Consider the following 15,564-nt stretch of genomic DNA (forward strand, 5'->3'; position numbering starts at 1 on the left):
TCCAACTTTCCACTTTTTGTAAGCTTCCTTTTTGTGTTTAAGCTCACCGAAGATTTCTCTGTTAAGCCAAGCTGGTCACCTGCCATATTTGCTATTCTTTCTGCACATTGGGATGGTTTGTTCCTGTGCCCTCAATAAGGCTTCTTTAAAATACAGCCAGCTCTCCTGGACTCTTTTCTCCCCTATATTAGCCTCCTAGGGGATCCTGCCCATCAGTTCCCTGAGGGAGTCAGAGTCTGCTTTTCTGAGGTCCAGGGTCCGTGTTCTGCAGCTCTCCTTTCTTCCTTTTGTCAGGATCCTGAACTCGACCATCTCTGGGTCACTGCTGCCCAGGTTGCCACCCACTTCTACTTCTACAAAAGGATACAGATCCTTGGTACCCTCTCCATTAGCCACGAGCCCCCTATGCTTTCTACATCTTTGACCGTCTTGGCCTCTAGGGGGCATTCCTTATGCTCAAAACTACTTCAGTATTGCACTTTAGTCCCAAATCACTCATCTCAAAGCAACCTCAAGTTCACTAGTGATATTGGATGAACTGGGAAGAGGAACTAGCACACATGAAGGAATCACTATTGCTTATGCTATACTTGAACATTTTATTAGAGATGTAAGTGTTTAATCTGTCATACACTTTTAAATGTATTTGTTTCTGTATTAAAGGAGAACTCTGAATGCTACGCTAAGCACGTCTGCAAGGATTTTTTTTTCCTTTATGGAGCGGGGTGTGTGTGTGTGTTGTTTGAGGTGTGTGTGCAGCCAGATATCACCAACACATGATCAGATGAGGGATTGCAAGCAGGACTGTAAAGCATTTCAAGACATTAAGAGTCATCTCTACCCTAAAGATTCCTGTCAATATAGTCCAAGACAAACCTGAAAAGCTCCTTGATATTCTCCATGACTCTATATCAGGTCATTATCTCTCCCAATACATGAAGATCTATTAGACCCTCCTAACTACCATGGCAAACCTCTGCCTCATTGGCGCCAACATCTTAGAGAGAAGACTGCTGCTATCAAGTCCTCTGTCAAGGGTTCGAACAATTTTACACTGATACCACACCAGGCTCACTGGTAGTGGCAGCAGCCAATGAGAAGACTCACTGGGGTAAGAAAGGTCAACACCTAAAGACAAAGAGACCAAGAAGCTGGACTTGTTTCACAGGAAAAGCCATTCCACCTGTAGTTTGCATATGTGATGCCTCTTTTCATACCTCGATCCACCCAGCCCACAGAAGGTGTCTAAGCTTCCTAGTGGGAGGCTGCCATTACCACTATAGAGTACTGCCATTCAGTCTGTCCACAGCTGGGCACAAAGTGCCATGCAGTAGTGGCAGCTAACCTCAGGAAACTGGGAATCCAAGTGTTCCCAGTCTGACATGACTGTCTGATTCGTGGGAAGTCTTGTCAATATGTAGCAGACTTCATCCAGCAGATTCTGCTTCTGTTCATCCAATTAAGTGTGAAAATAAACAAAGACAAGTCAATACCGATCCTGACACAATAAAAGAGTTCATTGGGGCCATTCTGGTATGTTTAGTTATAAGTGAGCAGTTCTGAAACAATTGTGTGACAGGATAAAGACACATCAGTTTATGTTGGATAATGGGAGACTGCTCTTCAGTCCCATACAATGTTTGCTAAATCTTTTTCTTCTAATGATTTTAAGGATGTCAGCAAGAGTGCTTCTTTAACTGAGACAAATTACTACATTAATTCCCATTCTCCAACTATTACTCTTTGCAAGACCAAACTACGATGATTGTCCAGAGGTCTCTTCAGAGTGAAACACTGCTTGAGTGCACAAATTCCAGAGGCCATGAGTTGATTCTGCACCTACATTTGGGAATACCAATACCTGCCACTGTCGGCTATGCCTTGATTCCTCTTCTATTCTGAATATTAAGTTCTGTAACAAAGCCTAGGTTTCCCCACCATAAATGAGGAACCCAGACACTTTGTTTAATGAAGTCTTCCCCCTTGCCTTAAATGTGACATTTATTTGATTCACTTAGCAGAACAGAATAAACAAACAAACAAACAAAAAAACACCACCAGGATCTCTCCACTTCAGGTCCCAGCTCTGCTGCCTCTGTTTGACATTAATAAAAGTGCTTACAAGAAAGAGAAACAAATTATCCAAAGCATAGAAGAATCATTCTTCATTACAGTCTATCTTCACTAGAGTCCTTACTGTGGGCTAGCAGGTCTCTTAAGTTCCCGGGCCTTTTCAAGAGATATTAAGCAGGTTATGCTCTTCCAGCAGGGTTTATTGTCAAAATAACAAGGACCACATGCCAAGTAAACTCACTTGTTTAAACCTCTGCTGGTTTTATAGAATTCCTGAAGCAGATACAGGTATTGTGGGTTTACTTGCCTTTGAGCAAGCCAGATTACTGGTGACCTGGAAAGATTCTTCCCTAGAATCCTGCAAGGTCAGTACATCCCATCACTTTAGGGCACATTTGTTACTTACATATCATTATACTACAGGATATTTCTTTTGTTTAGAATGTCTTTGCTTTTGCATCTGTGTATTATTGTAACTTTTTAAAAAGAGGTTTAGAATTGTATGAGATGTTGAATAATAATTCAAGCCCTATGTCTTTGTCCTTGGAACAAGAAGAAAAGTTTTATAGGAAGCCAATTTGATTTTCAAAAGTATTGAGTTTTTTATGCTTGTTTTCCAAAACACAGGGTCTTTTGATCTGAATTTAATAAATTAAACAAACTGCCTTGTTTTCGGTTGCAGAATGGGTGCTGCAGACAACATATACAAGGGTCGGAGTACTTTCATGGAAGAACTAACAGATACAGCAGAGATAATAAGAAAAGCGACCTCAAGTTCACTAGTAATATTGGATGAACTGGGGAGAGGAACTAGCACACACGATGGAATTGCTATTGCCTATGCTACACTTGAACATTTTATCAGAGATGTAAGTGTTTAAAATGTATTTGTATCTGTATTGCAGGGGAACTCTGACTGCTACGCTAAGCAGGTCTGCAAGATGGTTTTTTCCTTTGTGGAGCAATGTGCACATGTTCAGCTTCACAGAGTGAAGAGCTATGGAAAAGAGGACACCAGTGCTAAACGTCTGTTTAAAAAAATATTCATACATGTGTCTCTTTTGCTGTAGGTGAAATCATTGACACTGTTTGTCACTCACTACCCTTCAGTATGTGATCTAGAAAAGATATACCCAGAGCAGGTTGGGAACTATCACATGGCCTTCCTGGTGAATGAAGAAGAAAGTGAACAACAAAAAGGTACAGTATGAAATTGTCTGAGATTACTAGTATTATGGATATAAAGATATAGGTTGAGATTTGGGTATTTAAACACAAATATGATAAAGATATATGTCTGAATCCACTAGACTGCTTTAAGAATCTTCGTCTATATCTTAAATCTCTTGTTTGCTTGAAAACTGAAAAATGTTTATTTCTTTGTTTCATGATTAATTAGCCTGAGGATATATTGTTTATTTAAACTGTAAATATATCAGAACAGGAACCTTTTGTCTCCTTATTTGTATACACAGCACCTAGTACACTTTGAACACCAGATTTTAAAATATTATATATTGTTATTGTTTACATGATATTCTCAAGCTAACTGGTTTAAAAAGTGTGCTCAATTAATTGTAATTACTTCAAAAACTCGCACTGGCATATATGCACATAACTCTCATTTCTGTCAGTGTAAGCCATCAACCAACATGTAATGGGTAGAATTTGACCTTAGTGTTATGTTTTATTTAAATGACAAGAAATGAGGATATATGCATTTTGAGCACTGATTGTCTAAAGTCATGCTCTAATTGGCGATGTTTTTTATGATGTCACCTACGGTGGCATTCCTAATGAAGGGAATCACCTGCCTGATCATCAAACTATCTCATTCACAAAAAAAAAAAATCAATATTTAAATATTATGGTCTGGTTATCAGGCTGATGTGATATTCTCATTATGTTAATGAGATGAGAAGAAAATTAATATTAAATGTTTACTCTTCTTTGAACATGGACCCCTTTCTTCATATTGTGCATGCTCTATTAACTTTCTAGATAGCGGTGTTAGTTGGTCTGAGCATGCACCCTGCCTGTATTTTCATGTTTCCTCTCCTGAGAACATATAAGGGGTGCAGTCCTATCTCTTCCCTCCCCCCCCCATCCCCACCACCATCATAGGCTGTGAGCAGGAGCTCAGCGGTGTCTATTACTACCCTTATCTCTTTCTTTTGTTTGTTATCTTCAGGTTTGAATAACTTCAACAGAGTTAGACTTTTTGGTGTATTTTGCAAAGTTTTCGCTTGGCTCAGCCTCTGTTTTATGCTCTGTTAAACCTCTCCTGCTTTGTTGTCGGCCCCCCTTCTTTGTCATGTTTTGGGATGGCAGAGGCCAACTCCACTGGCTTGAAGCCATGGCATTGAGTTCAAAACAGCACTCAAAGGATGAGTCAACCTGAGCTTCACCACTGAGAGCTCCTCATTGTTTTCCAAAGAAGAGAGGAACGATTGAATGGCAGTGATTGGGGGTCAATTCATCTTGTGTGTTCTCAACACAAAGCCTGAATAAGTGGGGTATGCACTGGGGATCTCCATAGGGACAGAGGAAAGGAATCATCATGGTTGCAACAGCCGTGATGACTTTTGTGCTCCCACCTGAACCTTTGGACGACCACCCTTATCTGTAACTTCCAACTGTAACTGCAGCTCCACCATCCCCACCCTCTACTCTTCCTCTAATCAAACCCAGGCACCTAACTCACTGTTGACCAGAGAGCCTTTCGGTGTGCTGGGTGTGCAGAGTCCCGGCATGCACGGGTCCTGGCACTTTTTCCACTCCTCCATGTCTGTTCAGGAATATTGGAGAGACATGATATTATGTTCTGGAGAACTAGTTTTATGTATTTAAACTGTACTCTAAGGGTATGTCTACCCTGCTCACTACTTATGGCAGCGTGTAGAGTACATACACTGCACACCCCAGCAACACGGGTATATACTTTTAGCAGTGTAGAGTCCCACTGTCTCACCACTGCTGGCACCTTTCCCTGCCACAGGAGCTGCTAGAGCCTTTCTCAGGGCTTGTCTATACTTACCAGAGGATCGACGTTGCTGCAATCAATGCATCGGTGGTCGATAGAGTGTCTCCCATCGACATCACCCCGCATTAAGTTGGTCTAAGCTACGTCAATTTGAGTTAAACTATTCACATAACTCAAATTGCGTAGCTTAGATCGACTTTTCTCTTTAGTGTAGACAAGGCCTCAGCCACAGAAAAAGGACTGGCAGTGAGGAGAGGCTCTAGCGGGGTGGAGGCAGCAGAGAGAGACTCTGGCAGCTCCCTGCTGCCGGAGCCTTTTCCAAATGCATTCCGCCGCCACAGCCTTTCACTGATGTGTGTAGAGACATACCACAGTGAGATGAAGCCTGCTTTTCATTGTGATGCGTACCTACACATATCCTACATGTTGCCAGCAGTGGTGTCCAGTGTAAATGTAGCCTAAATTAGTGTCAGTAACTTTACCAGCCTTACAAAGAGATAGGGCCCAATTCTGTAGCTTCTCCACACACACAACTTCTCAGTGATCAGGCCCCAAATGAGAATAAAGCTATTGGAAAGGGGCTATGGAAAGTATACTAGCTAGCTAGGAGACATTTTGGCACTTGAAATAATCCATTTTTTTTTTTTTGGCTTAATGTTCCTTGTAGGGTATGGTTATTAAGGAGGATACATGACCTCCTGAAGTCCCTTCCAACCCCGATATTCTATGATTCTATGAATTGTACGGATAATATGTTGTTGTTCTGTCAACTTAATCTTCAGGACCTTGAGTTTTATTGATACAATAGTGATTTTTTTTTTTTTTTACTTATTCTGTAGGACCTGAAGATGAAGAGAATCCTGAATTTATCACTTTTCTTTATCAAATAACTAGAGGAGTTGCTGCAAGGAGTTATGGACTAAATGTTGCTAAACTAGCAGATGTTCCTGAAGAAATCTTAAAGAAGGCAGCTCACAAATCAAAGGAGCTTGAGGGATTAGTGAATATGAAAAGGTCAGAATAATTGTGATGAATTCTTTGTTTGTAATGAAACCTTCAGATGTGAGTAGGGGAGCTTTTTCCAGTATATGGGGTATCAGAAAGAGCATTAAGAGTTATACCAGACACACTTAAATACTTAAATAAGATACAATGAAAACAGCTCTTGAAAAAGTGTATGAAATCATGCTGTCCTTTTTAATCAAAGCTTTATAAATTAAATAACTGAAATTAGTTGTATATTCAGTCACCCTATCAAAGGTTTAAACTACCTAAAATATGCAGTATGTCTAGTTCATATTTTAAAAAAACAGTGTAGGCAGAAACAATTTTGAATCTTTTACAGCAATTTTTAGTAAGCTAATTTGTTCGTCTAAAATAGTGGTTCTTAACCTGGGGTGCACCCCCTGGGGGTGTGAGATGCCCTTTCTGGGGGTGCGAGACATGCCAGATTTTTTTAGAAGGTAAAACATAGAAAACACAAATTAAGCACAGGCACGTAAGTACAACTACTTTGTTTAATCAAACCTATGTATTTATTAACATTATAATTTTTTTTAACAATTACTGTAATATACAAACAAAAATATATCTAGGTTTAAAGAACTGACCTACTTCAACGATTTTTGATAAGGGGTGCGAGAACAGGCTGCAGTAAAGGTTAAGAACCACTGGTCTAAAACATATTTTTACTTCAGGAAGAAAATAAATATAAATGTGATGTCTATTTACATAACTTTTTATTTATTAATAGGTACTAAAAAGATTAGTTGATGTCTTAAAATACTTAGCCCAGATATTTTTAATTTAGAAAATAATTTAAACTTATTTACTTAAGAGTTTAGAGTTTGCTAGCTATTTATAAAAATAGAGAAGGACCTGGAGAGCTTTGTTTCTGATTTAAATAAGAGTATATCTTTGTATTAGTTTTAATAAACCTCAAAACTTTACATTTTTCAGAAATTTAGGGATTTTAATGTTTTTACTGATATTGAACTTCAGATATGTGCTTATACATATACTGTACATTACGTAGGTGTCACAGGGTGACACTGACCCTTTAAGAAGGAAGAAGCCAATGTACCTGTAATTAATCATCTGCTTCCCAATTAGGCTTAAGAGAAGGCACCTGGGCCATATAAATGGGAAGAGACTGAGACCGTGGAGGAGTTGGTCAGGTGAAGGGCAGGTGAGAACTGCCTGGGAGTGAGATACTGGCAGCTGAGAGCTGCCAGAGCCCAGGAGACTAGGAGGTTCCTGAGGGAAGCTGTACATCAGTGATAGTCAGACTGAGGTTTGAGAGCCGAAGAGGCTCTTTAATGTGTCTCTTGTGACTCTTTGATATATCTTTAATATAGATATTAAAACACGATGTGATTTAATTATTAACCAACCAATTACTATGTTATTAACCAATTGTAGTTGATAAAATATAATACTTGGTCAGTCATTTTGCTGTGAGAAGTTTATTGAGAGAGAGTAAATGTAAAAGTGAATTCACACTACTGTGGCTCTGTTGGGTAATGTTGATTGCTAATTTGGCTCCTGAACCACTGAGGCTTGAGTATTACTGCTGTACATGGTTCCTGGGGAAAGGCTGAAGGCAGGAGAACAGCAAGAGAGGTTTGTTGGCTGACTTCCTCAAGCCCAAAGAGCCAGGGCTGGAGACCATTGAGTAGCAGCGGAATTTGTCTGCTAACCACTAAAATGAAGATCCAAAGCTGAGGGCTGGAGAGGGCTGAAAGCAAAGGAGCTGCGAAGGGGCTTATACACTGATGTCTTCATGCTGGAGAGGGGGCCTACGGGAATGGTGAGGATGATCTCCCAGCAGAGGGTCTGTGGAGGTTCCCACTGGGAAGAATGGGGTTATGCTCCAGGTGGAAGGGCTGGGTTGGCTATCCTGGGAGAGAGACAGAAAAGGAATGATAAGGAGCCCAGGTGTGTTGGAAGATGCTAGAATTTGGCATGTGCTATGTTGATGGACGAGAGAATGTGTGATTTTTAAAGACTATCTGCAGGGGGGTGATAAATGGACTATGTTTGGGATCTTTTGTTATCAACTGTTTTGCACTCTTTTGGTAATAAACTGGCCCCAAAGTAGGGTATGACTGAGGTAAGAAGTCTGGCATGGAGTTACTGTGGCCTCTCAAGGGGGGAAACTGAGGAAGGCATACTGTTTCAGCCCTAGTCTGCCACTACAGGGTGCTCTAGTTGGGCCTGTCTTATACAATAGGTGATGGATGATTCTCTAGTGTATTAACTGGCATAACTTCTTATAGACCTTATAACATTTTAACAACTGTATGTAAACAGGTTAGTCAGAAGTACAGATAGGTACTGTAAATACTTTTTTCTACATCTGATTTAAAGACTCATAAAATGTTGAAGTCTGTAAGGATTCATCTGTTTATGTTGTTGGTTTGTACATAATGGATCTGCACTGTAAGATGACTTCTACAAACTTTAATGATTTTTTCTGATTCTCATCTGAAATGTCAAATCAAACCAGCTCTTAGCTATGTAATATAGATCAAGCTCTTTCTGATTATCATAAATAATATAGGCAGAAGGATTTCCAGGGCAAATTTTTTAGGTCCTAATTATTTTGGGATACAAACAATTCCTTTGAAGCTAAGCAGTCTACAGAGCTTAAAGCCAATTCTTATACTGTCATGTTTTAAGAACAGAACAATAAAACCTTAATATATACATAGAGGATATATAAAGGGTTGAAGAAAAATTATGCAGTAATTTATACTTGTCAGTATTATATGGCCCATAATTCAAAAGTAAAACCTCAAGTTGCTCATAAATGTCTTAATTTTATCATCTGCTGTGTGAGCTTCTAAAGTCATTAAAAACTGCTATGCAAAGAGAAAACAATTTAAACCAGCTAAGGCAGTGTTATAACCTGACCTTAGTTGAGTAGGTAATGTTAATTCTGGCTTGTCTGAATTTTCCAGTTCTTATAATTAAGCTTACATAGTTATTCTTTTAAGATAGCTTTTTATATGTAGTTTTTTAAAAAGAGAAAAAGCAAAAGAAAATTCATTTGTCGGCAACTGTAGTAAACCCCTCACCAGGAATCATCACCAAGATTTGAACTTTGTGCCTTCAGTACTCCAGCACAGCACAGCATTCTACCACCTGAACTACAGAACTAACTACGCTAGCTGTCAGCAGGAGAAGGCTGTTATCTTATGTGGACCAGCCACTAGACAACAACAACACAAGAAACTGAAATATATGAGTGGCCTCTTTTACAGACAACCTAGACAAAGAGAAAATCACGGTGGGTTCTTTCTGAGAGGCAATGTGGCTAAGTAGATGGGAGTTGAGTTCCCATATTAGAGATCAGGGTTCTGCTCCAAATTTATGAAATCTTTCAGTGAGGTATGAGGTTTTGCTTAATAAGATTTGTGAAGGGTACAAAATTAGCAGCAGTAGTCAGCAGAAGTGAGTCTTGAACTCAGAGCCTCCTGCTTTCTGATGCAATGCCCATCTCCCTGAGGCAATATCCAGATAATCCATTTGCATGTTTGGATTTTGTCCTAACTATAAATATTGAAGTGACACAATAGGGCACTGAGTGTACACTGCCATAATGTTATGAAATTTTGGTATGCTGCCACAAACAAGCTCAACTGTGGGAACCACAGATAGAAAATAGTGATTTTCAACAGTTTACAACTCTGCCTAATCTGTATGGAATTACATGGTGCTATGGAATTACGCGGGGGGTTAGCTCAGTGGTATGAGCATTGGCCTGCTAAACCCAGGGTTGTGAGTTCAGTCCTTGAGGGGGCCATTTAGGGAACTGGGGTAAAAAACTGTCTGGGGATTGGTCCCGCTTTGAGCAGGGGGTTGGACTAGATGACCTCCTGAGGTCCCTTCCAACCCTGATATTCTAAGATTCTATGACAGCAAAAGGAACCTCCTTGATTCAAAACTATTCCCCTGCTAAATGTAAAAAGTCCTGCTGCAAACCATAGGGATATCAGAGTTCTTCAGAAAATGTCACAAGCATTGTTTATTATGAAAAGTTTTAGGCCTTTTCTTCTGGAATGAAGTGTTAAAAACTTGAGAGATCAAGTATTCACAAATCAGGAAATGTAGAATTATGATTGATAGCTGACCCTTAACACTGCAATGGTATGCATATGCCTTAAAATATGTTTTCACTTGGTATTGTATAGCATTGTATATTTGTCAAATAATAGAATAAATAATAATAGTATTAATAAACTGCAAAGTGGAAATTACTATTTAATCTTGCATACAGTCCACATACTGCACTGCTATGTAATTCAGACTCTTCAGCTACTTGCATAATTTAGGAGATGTACATAGTATTATAATTTTATATAATTTTCAGTCTTTGTTTTGATGATTTTGATGTTTCATCATCTTCACCTGTTTTTAAACAAGGAAGTACCTTATTGTGTAAACTCCAGTTTCAATATGTCTGGTGGTATTACTGGTCCAGGAAGTGCACATGCTGCTGTAGACCTCTTGCATATACTTTGCAGATAACATCCTTTTATTCATGATTCCTTCAAGAATCTGGGGCCTAAAATAATGTGTTATCTAGTCCAAAATTATCAAACATGTCATTCGATTGCATATCATAAGAAGTTTTCCATCTGTATAGTTCCTAATTCTTTGTTCCAGTTTTTACTTTTTGATAAAAACATTTTCTTCCAGTATATCTATACATGCCATTAATTTCAGTTTTATAATCTTACTAATATCAGTGTTTTGCAGATGTTCTTACCCAAAGAATGTGACTTTAACCATTTTTAATAATAATTAGTTTTGTTGCTTTATATTTCTGACTCTTAAAATTATAAAAAAATTGCTGATTTGCTACAGTATCCCCATTTCTTTAATCTGCAGCAATAATTTGTGATATGCTATTTGTCAGATACAAAAGCTTTGTTGGACTGATAGTAATTAGTACTGCATGGGAAATGGTTTTCCTATTCCATGAACATTTTTGAGATTTCCTGGGCAGGTGCCCTGACTCACCAGACTGCTGGCTATTCTAGAATGGGTGTATCTCAGTGTCTCCTGTTGGATCTGTTTCCCTTTGTATAATTAAATATTAATTGGGCCAGAAAAAGAAAGCAACTCACTCTATATCCTAATGGTTAGGACATACACCTGGGATGTGAGAGACCCAGGTTCCAATTATTGGTCTGAGTTGAGAAACCTTTTTGTTGAAATATCTCCATTTCTTTGATCTGCAGCATTACTTTGTGATATACTCTTTGTCAAAGACAAAAGCGTTATTGGGCTGATAGTAATTATGTCATAGGAAATGGTTTTCCTGTCCTATGATAATTTTTGAAATTTCAAAATGTTCCCATTCTACATCAGAACAAAATTGAGACCTTTTGATGAATCAGTATTTTCTGACAAAAAATACCCAACAGGGTTCTAATAGTAATATTAAATATTTTGAATGTTTACATTTTAAAATGAAATCTTCAAAAAAAGAAAAGCACTCATATTTTTGGGATACAAAGATTTCTTAGAATTGTGCAGTATGGTCAGTTAGATTATATGCATCTATTATTTACTTGTAGATGCATCTTCTTCTGTTAACACGACTCTTGACAGATAGGGTCACGGGCAGTTGACAAGAAGTGGTTCCTTCCCACTGGAATTTAGTATACTCTCAGCTGCTTCCCATCTGGAAATGTGGACATGATCTTGAGGATCAAAATTGGATCCTTACATAGCAATATACTGTGCTACCACTAGACCTACAAGGCCAGCTGACTCGTCAATTTTTTCTGTACCTCATTGCATGTTATATGGGAAAATTAATTGGATATATCTAAGGACTTCACTAGCTTTTCATATTCATGTGAAATATCAGAAACACATTCTCACTCATGTTAAATATCTTGCTGCTACTTAGTTTCTCTGACTCACTATCTTTCTTGGGTCTCAAAAATTAAAAAAAGGAATTGGATGTGTGCATTTACTTACAAATTATGAGAATATATCTCAAATTTCTTCTAGTCTCTTCCATTGCTGAAATATATACTTGTAGTATTGCTATTGAATGACTGTTGGTATTGTTTTTAACATTCTTATCTATGTAAACCACTTTCCTATTTCTCTTCATTGACATATATTGTGCTCAGTCTTTTGTGCCATTTGCTTGTTGCTTTCTGTACCGTGGCAGCCTCATGAAGATAATTTGTTGCATTTCGTGAGCCTATCATAGTGACCAAAAATATTAAATGTATATTGTAGAAAATTTTACCCACATATTTACAGTGGGCACTGTTAACATAGTGTTTTGACTTATTGGAAGATTTTACTTTGAGCTCATAAGTCTTGCTACTTTTTTTACAGCATGCAAAATACTTTAAAACAATTTCCATGTTTTCAGTGGCTAATTGATATATTTGTAAATTTAAATACATGTCCTTATTTTGATTTTTGTGGTTTTGTTTTTCAGAAAAAGGCTAAAATCTTTTGCCAGAATATGGAATATAAATGATTCCCAGGAACTACAAAAATGGAGTAGTGTGTGTGAAACTGGAGATGAATGAATAGACCATTTTTAATGCTTCAGATCCTACCTATTTGAATCCTGTAGTAATTAACAAAATATGAGCAATTCAAAATATACTACTGTACAGAGTAATGTATTTGAATAATGTGCAATTTCATATACGTTAAGTGGACCGTATATCTATTGGGGGGTTACCTTTTGAAAATAAGGAACATTATAATATACTCCACATTTAATTTTTAAAGACAAGCTCATTTTATGGAATTTCTCTACCCTACCCTCTTAGTTTATTAAAAAAATAAATAAATAAGTGCAAAGCGACTAGTTGCATTTGATAAAGTTTACAGTGTGATTAGAAAATAATAATTATGTTTGTAAATTGTTAGAAAATCATTTTATTAAAATAAAATAATGGCTTTAAAGATTATTGTACTTTGATTTCTGAAGAAAATAATATTGCTGTGTGTGTGTTATACTGGAAAATTTTAATTCAGCTGTTCATTCACTGTATTTGATTTAGGGATATGCAGCTCTTCATAGTCACACACTACATTGTTTCATATTTACCTTTGATTCAGTAATATAAAGGACATTGTAAACTTGATTATTTTTATATTGGCCAATTTTTAAAAATATTCAAGATTCTGGTAAAGCACCCTTTAAACAATGTTTAAAATTAAACATTAAAATTTTTAGCAAAACTATGCATTGGGTGTGGAGATAAGGGGATTTCTGTTCTGCTGCTCATGCTTATAAAGGTGTTATCAGCAGGCTTGAAGAGCACAGCACCGAATGTGCTCAAGCTCACTTTTCCTCTCCGTGCTCACAGTGGTCTGCTGCCTCTTCAGTTTCGACTTTGGCTTTACTGCTGCTATTGGCGCTTCTTGGCAGAGTCTGTAAAAAGACTACATCTAAGTTTCTTCCAGGGCAGTGTGTGTGAGTGATATCAGCATGTTAATGTGTAAGACAGTGAGGGTGCAACCAAAACTGGAAGTAGCAATCCATAAAGTCCCGTTGACTGTAAGTTTTTTTTTAGTTGAAGTGATGTTAGATGTTTCTAGTACAAGCATAAGTTTGCAGATCAAAATGTGATTTGAGTATTGCTGCTATGAAAATCACCTGTATCACCTGGATCGATCAGTCTTCAGCTGTCGTTAAGACTGCGCCTATCACAACACGTCTGCCATTCTTCTCTCATTCTTGCCTTTCTTCTCCAAGTTTGTCCAAAACGTTTTACAATGTCATCTTCCCACCTTCTAGGAGGCCGACCAGGTGGTCTTTTCTGTTCGCGCGGGTACTATTCAGTAATGATTGCGGTCCACCTATTGTCCGTGAACCGTGCTGTGTGGCCCGCCCACTGTATCTTATTATATCTGCTTTCCACAACAATATCTTTCACACCACTGCGTTCTCTAATTGTTTCATTTGGGATACGATCCAGAAGGGAAATTCCCAACATAGCTTGTTCCATTGCCCTGTCAGCTACCGACAGCCGCATAATCAAGATAAAGTTCATACATTTAAAATTTAGTAAAATATTAATGTTTATCATATGTATAGAACTATTTTATTTCTATAAATCTCCACTCATTTTGTTAAACATCTTATTATTTTGGACATTTGCTATAGGGAAAAGAACAAAATGCATTTTTTCTTTTTATTGGAGAAACTGCTGATGAGAACCTGCCTGATAATATTCACAAGAATAAAAAATAATCCATTTTTTTTCTAAGTAATGCATTTTAAATGGATCTTAAAATGACTGAAATTGTATCATCATGCCAATGAACGCTATGGCTTTTACAGTGTAAAGAACTAATATAATCCCAAGTTGCACAAATATTTTTTTTACGTTTAAAAGTAACTATCAACCTTATTAGTGAAAGATTTTTTTCAGTGTGCAATCATTCTGCAGCTTACAAAGCATCCTCCAAAGATATTACAGAAGCATTTCTGACTCTGGATACTCAAATAGCAGCAGTCAACATAAGCTTCTCCCCTCATCTCTGGCTAACCGAGAGATCCCATCCCTTCCTCACAAACACTTACTACAATAGTTCATGCACTTATTACTTTCAGATTGGAGTGTTTACCTAGGTCTGGATAAAGAAGTTCACAAGGAAGCTATATGTGTTGCATAACAGCATGGACAATAGCTCGTCTTTGAAACAGGATCAGATGAAGAAAGCATCTTTGTGCCAGTGTTCCACAATCTGCACATGGTTCCCCTTTGGCTTCTTGATCCAATTCAGGGTTTTGGTCTTGATCTGCAAAGCCCTTTATGGATAGGCTCACGCAATGTCAAAGATCATTTCTCCATCTAGGATCCATCATGACAATCATCTGGCACAAACTGACTAATAGCGTTGAGGTAAAAACTTCAGGGAGGCAGAAAAAAAACCATCTGAGTAGCAGGCCCAAGACTCTGGAATACCCTACCAACAGAGATGATTTGGGGGCATTAGTGAGCATTTTCTCTTTCCTCTCTCCTTTAGAAGACTGAAATTTCAGTCCCCAAATAGCACCACCTGCTGGTATCCTTCTCTCCATTTGTCCTCCATTGTGGCAGAGAAAGCCAAATGGAACGGGAGAACTCAAAGCTGTGGTGCTCTCTGAGTAGACTAGCTCAGGAACCGCAGAATGGTAGCTCTCCAGTGATTGCTACCAGTCCACATTCTCTCTCTCTGCCAAAGGAAGGTGCTTTGGATCAATAGCTTGTTCATAGAGTTTAGGGCCAGAAGGGAGCATTAGGTATCTAGTCTAACTTGGATGTCACAGGTCATTGAATTTTACCCAGCTACTCCTGTGTTGAGCCCACTAACTTGTATTTGGCTAAAGCATGTCTTCCAGAAAGACATCAAGTCTTCTTAGAAGACATCAAGACAATAAGCCATCATTTCCCATGGTAGTTTTTTCTGGTGTTTATTCACCCTTTGTGTTAAATTTGTGCCTTAGTTCTAATTTGAATTTGCCTGTC

General features: G+C 38.1%; 1 protein-coding gene across 1 annotated transcript in view; it reads left to right on the forward strand.

Moving 5' to 3' along the window:
• MSH3 (mutS homolog 3) overlaps positions 1 to 12,999 on the forward strand; it is a 204,560-nt gene extending 191,561 nt beyond the window's left edge. The window contains exons 20-23 of the mRNA XM_034774101.1: positions 2,756 to 2,942; positions 3,144 to 3,273; positions 5,896 to 6,070; positions 12,531 to 12,999. Of these exons, the coding sequence (XP_034629992.1) occupies positions 2,756 to 2,942; positions 3,144 to 3,273; positions 5,896 to 6,070; positions 12,531 to 12,624 (586 nt within the window). The 3' untranslated portion in view covers positions 12,625 to 12,999. The remainder of the gene's footprint in view (positions 1 to 2,755; positions 2,943 to 3,143; positions 3,274 to 5,895; positions 6,071 to 12,530) is intronic.
• Positions 13,000 to 15,564: the final 2,565 nt, after the last annotated feature.

This window comes from Trachemys scripta, chromosome 6, assembly GCF_013100865.1.
Source record: "Trachemys scripta elegans isolate TJP31775 chromosome 6, CAS_Tse_1.0, whole genome shotgun sequence".
Taxonomy (NCBI): Eukaryota; Metazoa; Chordata; order Testudines; family Emydidae; genus Trachemys; species Trachemys scripta.